Source organism: Barbus barbus (genome assembly GCF_936440315.1).
Source record: "Barbus barbus genome assembly, chromosome: 28".
NCBI lineage: Eukaryota > Metazoa > Chordata > Actinopteri > Cypriniformes > Cyprinidae > Barbus > Barbus barbus.
Genome location: NC_136756.1, coordinates 3,994,108 through 4,016,099, shown reverse-complemented (window position 1 = coordinate 4,016,099; position 21,992 = coordinate 3,994,108). Strand labels below are relative to the sequence as shown.

Sequence of the window (21,992 nt, the reverse complement as noted above, 5' to 3'; positions counted from 1 at the left end):
CTTTACAACTACACATCAATCAGTGTTGGGCTAGTTACTCAATGAATGTAATATATTACTCATTACTAGTTACTCCTTTCAAAAGTAATATTGTTACTTATTACTTTCTGGCAACAGTAATTAGTTACATTACTGTTTCTTCACGCCCCACAGAAGTTGTAACGGTGCATCTTCCACATACAATTCTTCTTCTAATCAGAGTCTTCAAGATCATTAGAAAATTAGGTGAGTTTAATCAGGATTGGAGCTAAACTCTGCAGCAGATTGGACCTCCAGGGAAAGATTTGAGGAACCCTGCTTTATGTCATCGCACAACACATTTGACTAGCTAGTTCAGGGATGGGCAACTTCGGTACTGGAGGGCCACAGTCCTGCAGAGTTTAGCTTCAACCCTAATCAAACACACCTGATTGTAGCTTTATAGTGATCTTGAAGATCTTGATTCGCTGGTTCAGGTGTGTTTGATTAGGGTTGGAGCTAAACTCTGCAGGACTGTGGCCCTCCAGTACCGAAGTTGCCCATCCCTGAGCTAGTTGATAAAACCAAAATCTGACCAATAAACCTACTACTATCATTTTTAAACCCATGTTTCTGAGTTGTGCAGACCATAAACTTTAAGCATGGTGGAGGGGAAAACAATTTGCTGCTGGGACAGGTATGCTTTTTCCCCACAAAAGCAAGATCACCTTGTTTTAATGTGAAAGTCATGCACATAGTAGTGCAATAACCATTTCAAGCATTTTGTATGTTTTATACACAGCAAAACAGCATGTATTTAACTGAAAATCCAGACTCATCAACACGCTAACTGTAAAGATAGCACTGTGAGTGATGATATAGTTGTCAATGAATGGAATGCTACATTTTATTCAAAATTAAATATCTACAATTTTGGCTTCAATAAGATTTTACCAGGAAACCTGGCATCCTCCACGATTCCTATTCAGTCCAACAGCACTTGAATGCTACATGTTTGTAATCAGGACTTCTGAAATTGGAAGTAGGACATTTTGACAGCACACGAATACTGACACCATCCCTGCTTGTACTGTCACATGTTCTTTCAGTCCATTTCCTCTGGCCTATTTCTCTCTGTTTGCTGCACAGGATGTTCAGAGATGCTGACAGGGTTACATCGCTCTCATGAGAAGGTCAAAGTGGATCAACATCAACGAGCATTATAGAGCCTTGTAACGGCAAAGATCATTATGATGTTTTATAATGAATACTAAGCACCACCTACATTTATCATGATGCTTCAGGAAAGCCCCTGTCCTACAGTAATGATTGTGTGATCATTAAGAATAATCAGCACTGAAATGCTGGAAAATGACCAAAACCCACCTCAAAACTCGAACTTTAAGACACTCTACAGTAATGAGAATGAGATGTGGGGCATCACGGTACAGCAATTACAGCAAAATGTGCTTAGTTGTGAAATATATGAGAATGATGCATTTCTAGGTTTTTGAATGACAATGTAAGAGTTAAGAGTCAGAGATCAAAGGCATAAACCGCATGCTGAGAAAAATATATCCGTCACGTCTGTCACTTCGGTGGGAAAATTACCAACAGAAGTTTCTACGACTAAGTGTGGAAGATTCCTCACATCACAGCAGCGACATCAAAACATGAGGAAGAAAATCAGTGTTTCCTGTGACAGGGTGCAGTTTCCACCGGCACAGGAGCAACATGTGAAGAGCTTATTTGCAAAAACAGATAACCCCGTTTTTTTTTTTTCAAAAATCATGTTTTTTTTATTATGTTATCATATTTTTATTGTGTTAGCTGTCTTTTTGAGTTATTTTTTAACCTAATCAAAATAACCCGCCTGCAGATTAATTGGAATGCACAATGAATAATACATGATTTTTCAAAATGGTTAAAAACAGAGTTATCTACTTTTGCAAATGAACTCTTCATATACTTTCTGATAAAAAATGATGCAAAGCAGTCTCCTCTCAACTCAACTGACTCACACAACTTCAGTCATCAAACAAAAACTAACCTTTGCAAATATTTGCAACATATTTTTATAGGTTTGTGGTCGGCAAGATGTTTGGACTGGAGTCTCTCGTGCACACCGAGGCTGCATAAAATAATCTTGTCAAATGTTACAATTTCAAAGCTGTTTTCTCTGTGAATATCTGTTAAACTGTAATGTATTTCTGTGATGCGCAGCTGAATTTTCAGCATCATTATGTCACATGATCTTCAGAAATCATTCTAATATACTGATTTGCTGCTCAAGACACATTTCTGATTATCATCAGTGTTGAAAACAGTTGCGCTGATGAATATTTTTATGGAAACTGTCATACGTTTTATTTTTCAGGATTCACAGATGAACAGAAAGTTCAAAAGAACAGCGTTTATTTGAAATAGAAATCAAATGTCTTTACTGGCACTTTTGACCAATTTAATACGTCCCCTATCAATAAAAGTATTAATTTCTTTGAAAAACAAACAAAAGTCTAACGGAGCACAAACCTTTGAATGATAGTCTAGCTAAGATTTCTCACTTTCGACAGACACACACCTCTGAGCAAAGACACCAATGCATTAGTGCGTGTTTGTGTACATAGTTATGGCAAGCTGTCTCTCTCCTAAGAACAACAAGCAGGAGGAAGAACAGGAGTGCGTGACTAACCAGGTCCTCTTGTTGTCGAAGAAGAGCACGAGGAAGAGATGTTCCCTTGCCTCCTGTGTCATCTGCTCTCCTAGCTTCAGCACCTCTACAGGAGGGACAGGAATCGGGACGCCCCGGTGGAACACGCCCTCCCGTGGCATCTTGGGATCAATGATCTGAGGGAAGGATATCACACGTGTCAAAATGAGAAGAGAGGACTGAAGCGGCCCCTGCTGGACACACACAGTAACTTCAGTCACTGTGGAGGGAGCAGTTTCCACAGGAGCTCCTCCACACGTCTGATCACAGGTCAGGTGCTGCAGTTACATCCCTTTTATTATTTTGGGTTATTTATTGTTCCACAGTGTTACTTAAACAGTGCTTTGAGTGCCTGCACATCAATCCCTTCACTGCTGCTCTACTGTCGACTCAATACAAATGCCAATGGAAAAACAACATTCATTGTGTTTATCAAAATGAGTTTTTTTGGAAAAAATTTCAAATACTTTTTTCTTTTTTTTTTATATATATTTGTGGTTTTCTTTTTTTTCTCTCCTCTGATCAACTCCTCTTTACTACAAATTACAGCAAAAAATAAATAAATAAAAGAGGATGAACATCAGATGAGATGTACATTACTTGTACCTCAGGAAAGCCACGTGCATAGATTTTCAGTTAGCCATGAAAAGAAAAAAAAAAAGCACATATAGATCAAATCAATTTAAATATATGCACTGTATTACACATGCATGATATTTTAATTAATGACAGCTTAGGGAGTGCTTGTTGCTTGCTTTCTGTAGTCTATATAATTTTATATTTTTAATGCTTCTATAAAGGACCAATGGCCACATATACACTGCAGAGTTTAAGGAGAGACAATGGCATTTAACAGTAAAGGCATATTTAAATTTGCTCTTTTCATTTATGAAGAATTATAAGCGTGTAGTTTATGCACATTTGTTCAAAACAGCCTGGCAGATTGTTCACAAGATGTAGGCAAAAGTTTTTATTGTTTACAGCAAGAATGCACTTATCTTTTTTTCTGGGGCGATGCTGGTCTATTTTTCTTGAAAGCACGATTTAGAATGGCTAATTTAGTTTGATTGCCAATTTTTCAAGATGTACCTTTTGGAAAAGGCTTTTTGAAAACCAAATCTCGTGTTTTATTAAGAATTTTTTTTTCTTAAATTATTTTCCTATTTAATTTGTTTTTCCTATTTTAATTTTTGTTTTGAATGCATGGTAAACACTGGTAAAATGTACCAATCACATTTAAAATATACACTTTCTGATGTAACTAAAATAACAGGTAGCCCATCTGAATTATATAACATTTAGTCTATCCATCTCATAGTAGCCTAGCAACACTTCATTATCAGTAGAAGTGAAATCTTACTGTGGTCTTCACATCTGGGTAGGCTACTGTCTTATGTTTTAAAATCACTTACAGAGTAAGTTTGTTCCCATCAGGCTATATATATATATATTTTTTTTTTTTTTGTTAGAGTAAAAATCTGGAACAAAAAATTGGGTAACACTTTAGAATAAGGTTCCATTTATTAACATTAGTTAACAACATTAGTAAACATGAACTAAGAATGAACAATACTTCTACAGCATTTATTAATCTTAGTTAATGTTAATTTCAGCATTTACTGATGCATTATTAAATTTATAAGTTGTGTTTGTTAACATTAGTTAATGTACTGTGAACTAACATGAGTAAACAATGAACAACTGTATTTTCATTAACTAACATTAACAAAGTTTAATAAATAGTGTAATAAATGCATTGTTCATTGTTTGTTCATGTTAGTTAATACATTAACTAATGTTAATAAATGGAACCTTATTTTAAAGTGTTACCAAAAATTGGATTAAAAGTTTGTTTTGCTATATTGAACGGAATATTGTACAAATTCAAAATGCTAAAACTACAAACATTCTTGAGCAAACATAGTTCACAAAGTACTTCAGAAAGTAGTATTATTTTTCATATTTATATTAACCATATAGGAAGGAAAAATGGCGCCGCTGATGGCAGCTATTGTGCATTGCTCTCCAGTGTTTGTACTGTTTTTGTTTGTTTTTCAAATACGATCAGTTTTACCAGGGATGACTTGTTGAACATTCGGCAGAACACACCACAAAATCTTTTACCGGATTTTGATTTTTCGGGCGTTTTGCTGGACATTGTAGTTGGCGGAGCCGTAGCTCTGGTCAAACGCTACAGGAGGCGCAGACGGGGGAAGAGAGACAGAGACGGACAGCGTGGTTTTCGAATGCCGTTGCCTAGCATCCATCTGGCGAATCTCCGCTCTCTACCCAACAAAACGGACAAACTTCACGGTGTTTCACGGAAACCTGGCTGAATGGCGACATACCGGACAGCGCGATTCATCTGCCTAATTACCAGCTGATCAGAGCAGATCGGGACACGGAATCAACGGGGAAATCGCGCGGCGGCGGGACATGCTTTTACATCAATGAGAGGTGGTGTACAGATGTAACTGTGTTAAAGAAGATGTGCTGTTCAGATCTAGAAACGCTCTTCATTAACTGCAAGCCGTTCTATTCGCCGCGGGAGTTCTGCTCGTTTATTCTCGTGAGTCTACATTCCACCGCAAGCGCACGTGAGCACAGCTTTACAAAAACTCACTGATCTGATCACAGAGAGTGAACAACAACACCCGGACTCTGTTTTAATCATTCTCGGGGACTTTAATAAAGCAAATCTCTCCCGTGAACTGCCAAAATACAGACAGAACATCACATGTCCCACCAGAGACAGTAATATATTGGATCACTGTTACACAACAATAAAGGACGCATATCACTCTGTTCCACGAGCAGCTTTAGGACTCTCTGATCACTGTTTGGTTCATCTTATTCCGACCTACAGGCAGAAACTTAAGTCTGCGAAGCCTGTATTAAGAACTGTTAAAAGATGGACTAATGAAACAGAGCAGGATTTACAAGCCTGTTTCTCTCTCACTGATTAGACTGTTTTTGAAGCCGCTGCCATCGATCTGGACGAGCTCACAGAGACTGTAACATCTTATATCAGTTTCTGTGAGGACATGTGCATTCCTACCAGGACTCATCTATTCTACAACAATGACAAACCATGGTTCACTGCCAAACTCAGACAGCTCCGTCAGGCCAAAGAAGATGCTCACAGAAAGGGGGATAAAGTCTTGTACAAACAGGCCAAATACACACTGGAAAAGGAGATCAGAGTGACAAAGAGGAATTATTCTGACAAGCTCAGGAACAAATTCTCTTCCAGTGATCCTGCTTCAGTGTGGATAGAAATGAAGGATATCACCAGTTACAAGTCACCATCATCCAGCACTCTGGAGAATCAACACCTGGCAGACGACTTGAACAAGTTCTTTTGTCATTTTGAAAGATCACCCCACACCCGCCCAGAACACCCCTCCACACAACCATTAACACCTCCAGCAACCCCTCTCTCCCCCACACCTACAATTCAAATCAGCGAAGATGATGTGTGCCAGGTCTTCAGGAAAAACAAAAGAAGGAAAGCACCTGGTCCAGATGGTGTGTCACCAGCCTGCCTAAAAATCTGTGCTGATCAGCTGGCCCCCATCTTCACACAGATCTTCAACAGATCACTGGAGCTGTGTGAAGTCCCCTCATGCTTCAAATGCTCCACCATCATCCCCGTCCCAAAGAAACCCAAAATTACTGGACTTAATGACTACAGACCTGTGGCTCTAACGTCTGTAGCCATGAAATCATTTGAAAGACTGGTTTCGGCTCATCTGAAGGACATCACTGGTCCCTTACTGGACCCCCTGCAGTTTGCCTACAGAGCAAACAGGTCTGTGGATGATGCAGTCAACATGGGACTGCACTTCATCCTGCAGCATCTGGACAGACCAGGGACTTATGTGAGGATCCTGTTTGTGGACTTCAGCTTTGAAGGAAACCCTTCAAAATAAACTAACTCAGCTCTCCGTCCCCACCTCCGTCTGTCAGTGGATCAACAGCTTCCTGACAGACAGACAACAGTTAGTAAAGCTTGGTAAATTCACATCCAGCACTCGAACCATCAGCACTGGAGCTCCTCAGGGCTGCGTTCTCTCCCCACTGCTCTTCTCCCTCTACACCAGTGCTTCTCAAAGTCCGGACTCCGGTCCGGATCCGGACCCGGAGGGAATTCAATCCGGACCCGCTTCTATTTCATATTTCAAGAACACTAATTATATTTCCTACTTCGATAAACGCACGTTAAACTTGTAAATCATTTGTTTATTTTTTCTTATTTTTTTATGTCTTTTTGGAGAAGGTCCGAAATTGCAGGCGAGATATTGAAACTTTTCCTTCATGACATTTGTTGTCATCATGACATCCAGTGAGCGTATGACGTTTGACATAATCGGGCGACATTTCACCGCTAATATTTTAATTTTTTTTGCTATCACTTATATTATGGCAATTTGTCTTATAGACAAGAATTTAATAACAATAAAACATGTGGTGAAAGAAAATAAAACATCCACTTATGAAAGAGGATAAAGATTTTAAATTTCTTGAAGTCTTTAACAACCTAGAATAAATGAATAGAAATGATGATTCTGTCTGAGCTATGCGTTTTAAAACGAGCATGCACTAGTGTAAACTGAAAACTATTTGAGCTTTATTAACATTATTTGCACTGATTTATTGTGTTGGCTATATTTTGTTCCTTTGTGCAGTGGCTCAGGAGATGAGTCTTTGAGTCTGTATACATGTCCACAAGCTGAAAAAAATAAAACCAAAGTTTTTTGAGATAATGTAATCTTGTTAAAACTGTTTTCATAAAATTGGTATCGAAAAAAGTATCGTTCAGGAACCGGTATCGAACATTTTTGAACGATACCCAACCCTACCAACAGTATACGACAATAAACATATGACGCGACAATACATGGGCTAACTGTGTTCTTCAAGCCATCTCTGGTATTTTCATTATAATAAAGTATATTTATTGCTTGCTTTTACTACTGCGGCTACATTTAATAAAAAAAATTTAAAAAATTAAATTGCCTAATATTTTGAGCGCAAACTGTAATAAAAATACATTAATCTTCAGGGCCACAAAATGAATGCCGACAGGCCACCTGCTGAGTACCTCTGGTCTAGACCCTGAACAAAACCACCGCGTTTTTTCAGATGCATTTTCAAGAAAAAAAAAACATCTTATATTCAGGTCAATATGGCAGTTTTTCATTTATTTTGATGTTTTTATTTTATTTCAGTTTATGAAAATGTTTTTTGCTCAATCGTTTTCGTCTTAGTTTTCGTTTACAAAAATAATCTTGGTCTGGAGCACAAACAGAGGGCTTTCCATTTCATATAGTGATTGAAACTAAATGTGTTTCTGAGTCAAACCCTCTCAAAATGATGGAGCCGGCCACGTTTTATTTCTTTTATTCTTCAAAATGTCTGCTGCTTTACACTTCTTTTTGGTATGAAACATGACCCCAGACATTGCAGCGGTGTAGCTTTCATGGACAGGAGCATGCAGTGCGACACTCACCAGAGCGGGGTATGATGGGTATCCTCTGCACTTGGCCCACACCAGATCCAGAGCAACCAGAGAGCTGTAGTCATCTGAACTCATCCAGCATCCAGAGCGGCCCCGGCCCCGAACCACTGCAAACACACACACACACACACAGGTCAGGCCACGGACAGAGCGATTGCGGGCCGGTCTGAAGCGCGTCTGCTGCACTCACAGTGAGACACTCCTCGGGATCCTCCCATGGAGTAGGAGTCGTTCTCCGTGCCGGACGTTTCCTCGCTGCTGTCCTCCTGAAAGGCCGAGCGTGAGAACGAGGCTTTTCCACGGCCCTGTTTAGAAGGAGTGGTGCTGCGGAGAGAAAAACAACAGCACTTCGTGACACTGGCATCCCTCTCGTGCATTCACATCATTCACATCAACCCGCTCTCTCCAAACAGATCAGCAGGTGCTTGTTCACTACACTGTAAACTCTGCGTGGGAGTTAAACGCTTCACATTACACATTCTTAAGGACTGTGCAGCTGAAACTTGACCAAAAACCTCTTTTTATTTTTGTCAAAAAAAAAAGGACGAAAGAGAAGTGGTGCCAATGATGATCTGAAAACACCAAGAAACAAGCTGGAGTTTAGCGAGCTAAATGAAAGCGTCACTCAGCCGCTCTGTTCTGTCACAGTCGAGATCTCATATTGTTTGCGATTGTGATCACTGAATAAATGCACTTACTCAAGCTCTGTTGTTTTAACAGAGAAACATAGGCTATTGCCATTTGGAATTACTAGGAATTTCATTCAAGGAATTACAGCATGATGAAAATGTGACTAAACCTTGACTAAAATGCTCATACGTTTCATTGACAAACTTGACTAAACAAAAACAGGATAAGGTTGTGTGAGTGTGTGAATGCGTGAGTGTGTTAGTGTGTACCTGGTCCTGTCGGACGCGGCGCTGCTGCTGCTGCTGCTGGTGGACTCTGAGTCGGAGCTGGAGCGTGGCAGACTGCGCTCGTTCCTGTACACCAGGAAACTCTCAGTTTTCGGCTGACTGCTTCCACCAAAACCATTACTGTGAAGATCTGAGAGGAGCACAGCATGAAAAGAAACTCAGTTACACTGACACATCTGTTGGAGCTCAACTGATCACAAACCATGAGTTTCTCCAGATGTCTGTTCACAAACAGCAACAAGCTCCACTTTGGTGATATTGAAAATTATGAAACGTGTGAGGTTTTGTTCTCATTATTACAATCTGACAAGCTTAATTACTCTCTAGTAATGTGTATCACTGACACGGCTGACTGATGTAAATGACAGGAGTAAAATTCCAATCATACGGATGTCATACATCCTTTCTGTGCCTAAACAGCCGCTGTACAGAAAACAGCTGCATGATCAACACTTCTTGTTTTCCACTAAAAAAGTAAACACTGGGGTGGGTAAATAGTGACTTTTTTGGTGAACCAGGCTTTGTTTTCCATTCAAGCACTCGTCCTGGAGTCTTCATGGGTCTTCTGATGGTGGGGACTTCCCAGGATTCAAGCCTCTTTACAGAAAACATCTGACTCGCAGAGAAGTGTGGGAGTTTCCTCATAGTCAGCGTGTGAATATGAGCGGTGATGATTGAAACCTTGACAAGCATCCAGTTAAACCGGCAGGATTCAGCGAAGAACCGCAGAAAATGCAAATTTGAACTGGCAATTTGATCAAAGTGTTACCAGAGACTGTAAGTAGCTGTATAGAGGCCAGAGTCGGAAATGAATAAGGGCCTGAGGCAAAAATGCCACCAAACTCAACAAAAATGCCCCCCAAATTCAAGATAAGGGGCAAAAACTGCACAATTAAACTTAATTGATTATAAAAGTCATGCTTTAAGCTAAATGTGAAAATGAATGAAAAGTGTCAATTGCAGCATTACATTTAGATCTGCTCACGTTGCATTCAAAGATTTCTCTTTTGACAACCTTCTTTAGCACGGAGCATTATATAAGTCACATGCACATTAATGCAACGGCCAATCAGAGGCGTTCAGATTAGTTAGCAGTGAAGAAATCCGCTGCGCAGCACTCTTGCAAATCCTCACATCACATCTGCACTTTGTTGTTTATAATACGAGTATGAGATTTGTTTGGCAGTGTAGAGATCGTCAGTGATTATAACAGGAGATGCAAACATGCAGAACCTGCGCTCAACATAAGCCATGACCGCTTCAGTGAGAGGCTGCTCACCTTCTGCATATCATTTATTCCCAGTCTGAATAATCATTTTGGTTTCCATGCTACTGAAATAGCCAAGGTGAAGTTTTGATTTTCTAATGCATAAAAAAGCACTAATGTTCAGATCGTTTCGCCTGAGTAGCCTAAGAATATGGCATGCCGTTTCCCCAAACACAAAAATGGTTTGTATGCTCTTATTTAACAATAATCATTACAATAGCAAAAGCAATAATCGACAGTAACGAATTATCATAATATTACAGCCTTGTAATGAGTTCCTATTAGTTGTTTTAAAATGTATATACCGTATATAGGATATTTAAAATAACATTAATTTCATAAATTGTTGTGCATATATTTTTATGCCACCTCCTGCCTTTCAAATGAAAGAGCCAATCACAACACAAACATAAAAGGCTTTTAAAGTTGTGTTTTGGGCCATTATGCTTTGGCACAGTGTCAAACAAACTCAAACTGAAAGCACAATATGGCTTAATCTCTTCATCAAGTCTGTTTCGCTGCATGTTTCAAAGCGAAACACACACTTTGTTCAGATGATCAGCTCGTGATCCGGTGTTTTCCGCTCCGTTCACACTGAATTCTAATTTGTTTGGCTTCCTAAAACACCAGTGTGAATGTAAGTTAGACTGAGACAGCATATCACAAATAAAGAGAAGGTTGAGTCCCCTTTAAAGTCAATTCACTGACTTTTTTCTGAATTAAGTTTTCTTAGTTAAGCACATGGGTTGCAGCTCTTAATTTTGAACTCTCAAAGTGCATTAGATAGAATAATTTCACTTCAAAATGTACTTTCTTTTTTTCCAATTCTTCATTTGTCTTTTTTTTTTTAAGTATCACAATAAATATCGTATCGTAGACTACATATCGCAATATTATCGTATCATGAGATTTTGATATCGTTACCTGGTCTTTACATGAAACTTGCACTCAAAGTCATATTCATTAAATATCCAGAAGTACTTTTTAAAAATACTCACATCTAATTAAATGTGGACGATGGTATCCATTATTTCTGGATGCGGTGTATAAAATGCTTAGTAAAGTATGGTAAGGGTTAGCTGAGCAACATGCCATCATCAGACTTTGAGACGCTCTGTGTGAGGAGTGCTGTTTGAGTTTCCGCCAATGTCGAGTCATCTGCATGTGTCACTTATTAGGCTGCATGTCAGTCATGATGCTGCCTTAGAAGCATGTGGAACAGACGTACCCAGTATGAGGTGATCGTGCTCGCTGTCGGTCTCAGAGCTGGAGCTGGACTGGGGACTGTGGGGTCTCTTGCGGGACGAGGTGAGTGAAGGGAGCTGCGGAGGGCCTATTGGACTGGACCCCAGCACCCCCGGTCCATGCAGCGCCTCTCGGTTCTTAGGGGGTCGACCCGGACGCTTGGGAGGCCCGGCGGCTTTAGGGTTCTTCTTGGAGAAGAGGACAGAGGTACGCCGGCCTACCTCAGGGGCCAGAGCAGATGATGATGTGCTCAGATCTACAGAGAGATAGAAAAGCCTATATGTGACCCTGCAGCACAAGCAGTCATGAGTAACACAGGTATATTTGTAGCAATAGCCAACAATACATTTTATGGATCAAAATTATACATTTCTCTTTTATGCCAAACAGTGTTGGGTAAGTTACTTTCAAAAAGTAATTAATTACAGTTACTAATTACATCATCAATATTGTATTTAAATTACTTTACTAATTACTCTGTCTGAAAAGTACTCAAGTTACTCAATAAGTAACTTAATTATTAAAATCGCTAATTAGGCTACATCTTAAAATCCCTATAAACCTTAATAGAAATTAAACTCTTTATCCTTTCAATTCGAGTCAAACATAGAATAGTTTAGCCTTTTAGCTTTAATACAACTGTAATACTTAAAAAATGTTATGAAAATTTTTTTTAACATTCTTTGGTTAACAAATAGAAATACTCTGCAAAATATCTGAATAACAAAAAGGCTTAAACGTTAAACAATACATTTCAGTTTGGCAAGATGTTCGGGAAAAGCCCAACTAGTAAAATCCAGACAGGTTTATGTCAAAACTAAAGAATAAATGACAGAACTGATCTTCTCTGCTGAATAAAGCCATGTCAGATCGCACTGTTCTTATGAGGTAAATTCCTCATAGCAGGTCTTCTTTCAAAAATGATGAAAAAAATTTTAATCTGTTTTTATTTTATTTTTTTGTAGGTGAGGGCGTTTGCGCGCAGGTGACTGCATATAATGAGCTCAGATACGGGAAAGACTGTACCTCGCTTTACTTTCATAGGGATTACATAATCAGGAATATTACTTTTTGATTAGAATTCGTTCATTTAAGTGTCAAGTAGACACTTCAAGCTTTTAGATTCTATTGATTTTAGTCTTGTGTATCGGAGTCAGAGCCGGCACCAGGGCACCTCCATCAGGGGGGCATTTGAATTTATAGAGGGGGCACAAATCACGTTGTGTGTGTGTGTGTGTAATCACGTGCAATCGCTTTCTTATGTGCGCTGTTTTATCGGTTTCACTTTCGCTTTAGAAATCCATCACGTTCAGCAAGAAGGGGAGAGGATGGAAAGTGGGGGCACAATAACTCAGCCCGCGAATGCTTCATGTTCCATGAAGATATTTCCTACCGTAAATATATCAAAACGTTATTTTTGATTAGTAATATGCATTGCTAAGAACTTCATTTGAACAACTTTAAAGGAGATTTTCTCAATATTTAGATTTTTTTGCTCCCTCAGATTCCAGATTTTCTAATAGTTGTATCTCAGACAAATATTGTCCTATCATAACAAACCATACATCAGTGGAAAGATTATTTATTCAGATGATGTATAAATCTCTTTTTTAAAAAATTGACCCTTATGACTGGTTTTGTGGTCCTTGGTCACAAATATGTTAAACTGTGTGGTCTGTGTGTGGTAGCTATTAAAGTGGCAAAGACCTGACGAAGACCTTGTTTGGGTCGAATGGTGTAATATATTTTAATAAGATTTATAAGAGCAGAAAAAAACAGTATGCCGTTTTTTTCCTTTCCTTTTCTTTTCTTTTAGTTATCGACGTGGACCAACAGTAATTGGTGTATCCTCCTGCACAGTTCAATCCAACACAAACCAGCTTTTTGTGGCCAATTATATTATTTCTTCATATGCAAGTTCTATGGCCATTTTAAGTTTAATGAGAGCTTCCTTAATTTACAAAGAAATAACACTATACATTTCAATTTATTTGAACCCGTTTTATTCTCCACCGGGGAAAATCTCAAGTCTGATTGTTTTGTAAACTAACAGCATGACACTGGGGTTATCTGGGGTTGGTTCAAAGCTGTTTTCTGACCTTTCCCACCGATCTCATGGCTGCTGCTCTCTCCTTCATCGTGCCGGTTTCCCCCTGAGCCGTGATGCACGAGGACCGAGCCGCGCTCCAGCGACAGGCCCGACTCGAGGCTGCCCATGCCACAGATGCCCTCGCGCTGGTGGGCCAGCTTCCGCTTCAGTACCGTCATCTCTTTCTTCAGGGCTTTAGCTCGCCGCGACTGACCGATGCTGTGCTTCCCTGACATGACATCAATGTAGTGCGCCTCCAGGATCTGCAGCTGCTCCTCTACAGGCAAACGCCGCCGATTCTCCACCAGGAAATCTGTCAGAGAAGACCACAACAGAACATTGACTTTCCATGTAAAAAGGTGCAAAACATGACCTGAAACCTTTATGTGTCTTTTCAGAAAACCGTCAGTGAAGCGAGCTGTTTAACCTTTGGAGTACAGCCCTGCATTTCAGCCAGGGCCTGACAGGACCTGACTTTTTTATGCCCCAAGGGCCAGGCTTCGGGCCAATTTTCACATCATAGTTCAAACGCAGGCCGGGTCTCAGGCCTGTATTAGGCTTCTCCTTATTTTTATATTTTAGACATCCAGTGCTGGTGGAAACAACTGTCAAGAGTGGCTCGAGTTCTGCGTTCAAATACACACAATTGGCTAAAGCTTGTCGCAAAGCCCCAGCAAAAGTAATTAGGGGGGAATAGTAAGGAGATATTTTAATTATTTACTAATAAACTCGTGTTTTCTGAGTCTGTGTCACAAGGATGAAGTTGCTGGTCCTGACTCGCCATCTACTCATTAGATGCGCCTTCAGAGAGATATGCATCTTCACGGATTATAATGAAAGAGTTTTTGTTTTCGATTTGTTTTATTTCGTTAAATAGTAATTTAAAGCTTTCTATAGATATATTTATCATGCCTGTGAGGCATGTATTCGCTGAGTTTCGAGTGTTCATGACGAGACGGCAGAAAGTGCATCATGTTGGTTTTCTTTATATTATAAAAGCACAACGTTTTGTTCATATTGTGAGTGCACACAAATAAAAGTAGACCCTTTACAGTTCCGAATTATGCATTACTCTTATCTTAATGAGCAAAAATGATGGCATAGCCTATTTTAAGTTTTTCAACTGAAAAAATAAAATAAAAGTGATCGCGCTGGCGCCTCCGTGTCCTGCAAAGAGTGCTTTAGCATCCACTCTCCACACAAACGATTGGATACAGTGTACATTTATCAAGGTTTAACGTTTAAACATCGTTATATGCTTGAACTTTTATATCTATAGATTTTATTTTAGGCAAGTCGTAATAATTTGAGAAGGCTAAATTGATCAAACAAAGAATATGATCAGCCAAGTGTCTGCCGCTGGCCGCTTGGTCATTACTTTAAAAAACAAAAATGTATATTTAACAAAGAGAAAATGCTCCAAACATTTTTCTAAATTAACTAAAAAAACAAAAAACGAAATGAAATATAATAATTTTGCCATTACATAGAAAACTGAACTACTTTAATAGCTGAAACGGTAGTATACGCTGTTTTGGGAGAAGGGTGGAAAAAGACGGGCCGGGGCCGGTAATTCTGATAAGCTGTCGGACACGGGCCGGGCTAGGGCCTAGATTTGAGGTCTCATTCAATCATTTATTTTCTGAGGTCTACAATATCTGCAATCCTATTACCAAAATTTGAAACATGTCTGAAAACAGTGTACAACCTTGATTTAATATTTTTTACAACAAAAATGTGTTAAACTTTGTCAAAACTACGACTGTGAATGATTTTAATTTAATGTTGGGGCTGGACTAGGGATGTCAACAATTAATCAATGATCAAGATGTAATTGATTAAAGTTATCAACGCTCGATTAAGCAGTTTAATTTTGGGCTGGATCTTTGAGAAAATAATTCAATAATGTACAAATTAAGTGATCAAACTTTAAAAGTGCATTGAAATAGAAACAATACAAAGTCCTTCAACATGGAAAGCAATAGAAATGTAGTAACTAAGTCACGTTTAAATGCAATTTCCCCAGATAGGCTACTTGCTTCATATCAGGCTCTGCGCTTTGACCGGGCTGCGGGACACGAGCACAGGGGTGGACTCACCCATTAGGCAAAGGTAGGCGACTGCCTTGGGCCCCCAAAAGCCAAGGGCCCCCTAAAATGCTTTATACTAGATGCGCATTAAGCGCGGACACGCAAACGGTTGCCGTTTACGGTGTTTATTACCACGGCAACCGTCTGCGTGTCCAAGTTGAGCGTGCTTCTTGTGAATCCTGCTTGTAGCAAATGAAAATATTATGCATCAGAAGCTGACTGCCGCACGAGCGCGAGGTCTCTCCCAGCGCACACACCTCTCTCTCTGCGTCTGCTCTGTTCACCGCACGGCTGAAAGGAGCTGCGCATTCAGTTAAAACACAGATATGTTGCTTCTCTAATTTTATATGCAAGTATAGACAAAATCACAGCACAGCTATTGTCTTTATCTTATGTGTAGCCTATTTAATTTTATCAGACGACGGCACGAATATAAATCAGGATTTTTGTGCAGATTAACATCTTGGAAGGGAGAGCTGGTTATGTAGTCTTAATTTGTCGCGTTTCAGTCAATATTTCACATTGTGTGACAACAGAAACAGTAAAATGTGCCAATGAAAACAGTTTTATTGAGAATTTAGCTGCATCAAAATACAGTATGTGGCACAGAGAGGCAGACAAATCTAATAAAAAAAATAATAATAATTACATTTTGCAGAAGAAGTGAGCTGTGTCAGTAAATTGCTCAGTGCAAAGAAAGAGAAGTATCGGGAACCTGGTATTTCTATGTTCTTTTTCATGTGTCTAATAGATATTAGAAGTTCTTTGAAAAACATCTATGACCTTTTGTCTAGTCTTCAAGCTCTATGCTAACTATGGTGGTTTCACTAATAATAAACATATTGCATAAAGCATCCATATTTGTCCATGCCCATGTTGATTAGAGTATCAAAAACATGAAAATTATTAATTTAAGGTACATTTAGAACAGATAAAAACGTGTGATTAAGTTGTGATTATTCGCGAGTTAACTCAAGACAATCATGCGATTAAATATTTTAATCGATTGACAACGCTGGTAACTCATCAGTGGACTTTCCTCATCAATATAGGCTATATTTTTTCACACTTTTCTCATTCTTGCTAATTCAAGTTTTTATATAAATGAACCTCCGAAGGGAACGGATTGTCTTCAGAAAAGTTTCGATGGCATTTTCATTTTACATTGATATAGCATCATTAATGAGCTGAGCACTGCTTTGTTTACAGCCATTACCGCGTAAATATTTCTGATGTCCCAAAAGCACCTCCTACTGGCAGAGAACGAATGTGCATTTTCAATAATCCAGTCTTTTAATCCAATAATCCAGTTTTTGTTCAGACCAATATGAAAATCCACCCATAAACCCGTTTTAAATCATATAATAATTTATACTTCTGACATGTCACAATATTAGTTTAAACATTTAACCTAGATAAATGTGCGATATTAGACGCGTATCAATAGTTTGTGCAGAGAGTGGAAGCTGAGGCATGTATTGCAGGAGCCAGCGCAATGACTTGCATGTTTTTCTAAATAACAGTGGAAACAGCTTAAAATACACTGTCATTTTTGCTCATAAACATAAGAGTAATTCATAATTTTACACTGTAAAGGGTCTACTTTTATTTGTGTGCACTCACAATGTCACCAAAATGTTGTGCTTTTATAAAATAAAGACAACAAACAGAATGCGCTTTCTGCCGTCTCGGTATTGAGCGGGAGTGTCAACTGCAAACATTGCGAGTTTGTTTTAAAATAAAATATGAAAGAGCCAACAAGTATAATGATCCCAAGCGTAACGTGCGCTAGCCTTTTATTTAGATTAAAAACCCCTTTCATTCGAGTGAGGAAGCTGGTGTTCTGATGCCAGAACTGTACATTAATTTAAACGATGATCGGTCATGGGAACGATTGAAAGTTGACATCCCTAGGCTGGACACAGGCATTTAATATGCTAAGAATACTAAGTCAAATGCTAGTGTATTTTTTTGTTAGATAGCATACTCACAGTCATCAATGAGTGATGCTGATCTCTCTCGGTCTCTGTCTTTGTCTCTTTCTCGATCTCGCTCTCGTTCGTGCGGTGAATCCGGGCTTGGTTCTCGAGGAAGATGCAAGCCCGTCTCGTAATCGAATCCGATTCTCTCTGCCTGTCTGCGAGCTTGCCGTAAAACAGCGCCACCTGCTTCTCGCAATCGTAGCGCAGCACGGTAGAAAACAGTGTCTTTGGCGTTGTACTTCAAACAGTTGTTGACGATCAACAGAAAGTCACCCTCGAAAGCTTCGAAGCTGAGATAGCGATGCGACTCTAAACACTTCCACATGGTCTGGAAATCCATTGGCCGCTCGATGTGGTCCAGGTAATCTGGGACCTGGAGAAGACACAACACAACCACATTCACAGTAAGGGCTATATCTGAAGCATTTGTCAGTATTTGTAGAACTACATTCAATTGAATTCAATTCAAGCATATTTGTTTAGCACTTTTCACGATAAAAATCGTTGCAAAGCAGCTTTACAGAAAGTTTAAGTTTCTATTTTAAAGTTTCAACGTTATATTTAGTAGTAGCTTATCAGTGGTGACTGTGTCAAGTTGATGTCCATATGGCAGAAATGTACAGTCAAATTTCATGCAGTTAGTTAATGACGTGTAATCAAACAGACGGTGAACACTATTAACTGCAATATGTTGCAATTAAACTTATAGCAAAATTTGGTAGTTTTGTCTGTTGTTTGAGGGCTGGCATCATCTGAGGTCCTGAGGGGATGCCAATTCTGGCATCAGCGCAAAAACAGCTTCACATTATGTAACACAGAGTACCGAAAAACAAAAGACAAGCAGCAGCAGAATTACTATGAAAGTTTATAGATTATCCAGTATCCTAGAGGAGTTCAAGACACCTCTGTAAGGGCCGTGCGTGTGTACCTCACTTAAAGGTACAGGCTCGGTGAAGAAGTTATTGGTGTCCCGCTCCTGCAGTTGTTCCAGTGTGCTTCGCAACAACACCAGCAATGGAGTCAACTGCATCTCTAACACCACCTCCTGTATCTTGATCTGAACAAACACAGAAATACACGTCAGTCAAAATTAGTGCTGGGCGGTATACCGGTTCATACAGATACCAGTGTTTATTTTTCTTACAATATGAATTTTTTAAATATCGCAATACCGGTGTATGTTGTTTAAACAATGTTCGGAACGCTACACTGTTTGAGGGGGGTCTTTTTTCACTGTTGCACTGTGGAGAGATATTTCACTGTATATGTGTTGCTAAGCGTGAAAGTTCCAAAACTAAAGCTGTAGAACTAGTAGAACGTGATGACACAGAAGCACTTATCCACAATATCCACCACCCGCTGCCATCAGCTCCCGAGTCTCACACACACGAGCGTGACTTCAGAACTAGATTTAGCAACTTTTTAGCAGCTTTTTTTCCATAGAATATGCATACTGACAAACCTAGTGACTTTTTTGGATAAACCTTAGCTATGGTTCAGTTGGAAGATGAAGATGTCGCCAGTGATACACCGCAAGCACGAGGTCTGTTCTGCAGTGAGCGGAAAAGCACCACCGCATTCAGCTGGCCACACCGCAGCAGACTCGTCAATAATTGAGTACAGAACAGCGTTTCCAAGCACCTGTCGCTTACTGGCAGTTTGGAATTATAAATATGAGTTTGTCTGTTAATATTATGCACTTTTTTGTTTGTAGTTTGTTAATCAGACGCAGGCAGCAGAGTAGATGCGTGTTGATTTTATCAGACGATGTCTCCTGGTTAACATGTAGTAATGGGTCGTGTTTAGTCACTATTTAGTGTGGAATTTTTCTACAACATTCGCTCATCATGACAGTAAAATAGCACATTCTAAGTAAATCTACTGCAGTATTTCCTCTCTCAATCAGTAGAAAATGTTGTTAACACCCGGTCATGCATGAAAAAAACAATACCGTCACATACAGTGAAACTGGTATAATTTTTTCAAATACCATGATATCAATTTTTGGTCATACCGCCCAGCACTAGTCAAAATAACACCGAATGCAAGTGAACTTATACGACAAATACTTTTCTACACAGACCCATAAATGCAAGCATTTTTTGGCATTAATAAAGATTTTAATGAAAAGCAATCATTTGTTTTATGTTACATTCAATTGTGTTCATATTTACAGTCATGTTATGCAAAGAAATGTTTGCAAAAAACCGCTAACGTTATCACTACTGACTGCACGATAGTGCCACAACATATCTTCATGTCTAATCAGGGCCATAACCACCACAGACATTAGGGCTGCGAAAAAATATTCACATTTTGAATATTCCTCAAATTTAAAATAGAAATCCACAAATCGAATGCAAAAATGTTGTAATCGAATATTAGGAGTGCGTCAGGCAGCTTTATCGGTGGCACGAGATGTGATGATGATTTAGGTGTCGTGGCATTTTAATGCTTTTCTTAGCTTATCCAGTTGAAGCCACTAGATGCAGCGCTGCTACGTTGTTCATTCAAAATACTGTGGAAAAACAGAATATCAGTGCGGAGAAGATGTTGTTTACCTCAAAACTGAAACCAAGCCGTTCACACAGAACACATATTTATCACATCTTCTAGAGAGACATCTATCAGCGTTACACCCGCGTCTCGCACAAGAGAGCCGCATGTTTAGAAAGACATTTAAAATTAATGTAAATGTCTTGAGAATTTATGACGGTTTTCCCCCATCCCACTGCATCTCATGTTTTAAGTGAAAAAGTACTCTGTGATTGGTTTTCGGTCCTTTGTATTAAACTACACATTCATACATGATGCTGTTTTTATTCTAATTATTTAAGCAACTTAATTAATCATATATGGTTTATAAACATTATGCACTTTTTTCAAAGGTAGTCGTGTTATTTTGTTGCTTTGAAGAAACATGCATTAGTAATATTTTGCACGATGCTCCCTCTGGTGGCCTCAGGAGAGAAGCCAAAAGCCCCCCCCCCCCCCCCTAATTTAAATGCCTTTTAAATTCGAATATAATTCCAATATTGGAGAGAGAGAGAGAGAGAGAGAGAGAGAGAGAGAGAGAGAGAGATGAAAGTTGTGTATGTGCGTCTCATTACAATGAGTGAGTTTACTTCAAAAATAGCGATTTTATCCTCATTGCTGGAAAATATATTGACGCGAATATTTAAACAATTACTTAAAAGTCACAAGGCAGCGTTGATAAGTTTCTTTGCTCCTGGATGTGTGAGCTGCACGATCTTTGATATGTGTGTGTGTGTGTGTGTCAGTAAGCAGCTCATTAATGTAGAACGGTAATTAAAGGCTCTAATGCACACCAGTATAGGTGTGTGTATTGTAGGAGCTAGACGACGTATGATGACGTGTAACGCTATAGTAGTGGTGGTAGGTGAAGGGGTATAAAACAGAATAGGGACTGGGCCTTACAGTCTCTCTCTTGAGTTTCTCTCTCTTGCGGATGAGCTCCACCAGCAGTCGGGCTCGTTCCAGGTCGTGCCGAAGTCTCTGCCATGCTTTAAGCTGCTCCTTCAGCATCGAGTGTTTCTCCTGGCCGTCCCTCTGTTCAAACACACAAACACAGCATCAGTGAGAAGCTCCTGCTGGTGTTTCTCCCGGTGAATCGTGCCGTGTACAGACCGTGGCGGGGAGCGGCTCAGCGTTGCGCTGCGACTGCAGGTGCGTCTGGAGACGCCGCAGGAGAGGAACGCCGTTGCGGCTCTGTCTCTTCAGCGTCCAGTAGCTGTGAAGCCTCTGCATGAACTGACTCTTTCTCTGCACCGTCAGGTTACTGGTGATCTTACTCAACCTACAGCAGGAGACACCACACGCTCGGTCACACTAGAGCTTCTGGAGTGTCAGAGCGCTTTGCACATTTCATCTGACCATTACATTTCCTAAAGAACCATTAAACGTTTGAAATTTCAAAAGTTTGGGATCAGTAAGATTTTTTGTGTTTTTAAAGACATTTCTTCTGCTCATCAAGGTCTGTATTTGATCAAAAATACAGAAAAAAATCTAACTGTGTGAAATATTATTGAAATTTAAATTAACAGTTTTCTATTTTAAAATACTTTAAACTGTAATTTATTCCTGTGATCAAAGCTGTATTTTCAGCATCATTACTCCAGTCTTCAGTGTCACATGATCTTCAGAAATCATAATAATATACTGATTTATCATCAATGTTAGAAACATTCATATT

At 39.4% G+C, this 21,992-nt stretch overlaps 1 protein-coding gene across 1 annotated transcript in view; it reads right to left on the bottom strand.

Annotated features, from left to right (window-relative positions):
• Positions 1-21,992, bottom strand: part of LOC306848654 (peregrin-like) — a 36,173-nt gene that overhangs the window by 1,185 nt on the left and 12,996 nt on the right. Inside the window, exons 6-15 of the mRNA XM_079383330.1 lie at positions 21,428-21,596; positions 21,218-21,349; positions 18,708-18,836; positions 17,789-18,152; positions 13,718-14,020; positions 11,602-11,874; positions 9,089-9,236; positions 8,380-8,513; positions 8,181-8,296; positions 2,651-2,805 (exon numbers count right to left, since the gene is read on the bottom strand). Coding sequence (XP_079239456.1) covers positions 2,651-2,805; positions 8,181-8,296; positions 8,380-8,513; positions 9,089-9,236; positions 11,602-11,874; positions 13,718-14,020; positions 17,789-18,152; positions 18,708-18,836; positions 21,218-21,349; positions 21,428-21,596 — 1,923 coding nt within the window. The remainder of the gene's footprint in view (positions 1-2,650; positions 2,806-8,180; positions 8,297-8,379; positions 8,514-9,088; positions 9,237-11,601; positions 11,875-13,717; positions 14,021-17,788; positions 18,153-18,707; positions 18,837-21,217; positions 21,350-21,427; positions 21,597-21,992) is intronic.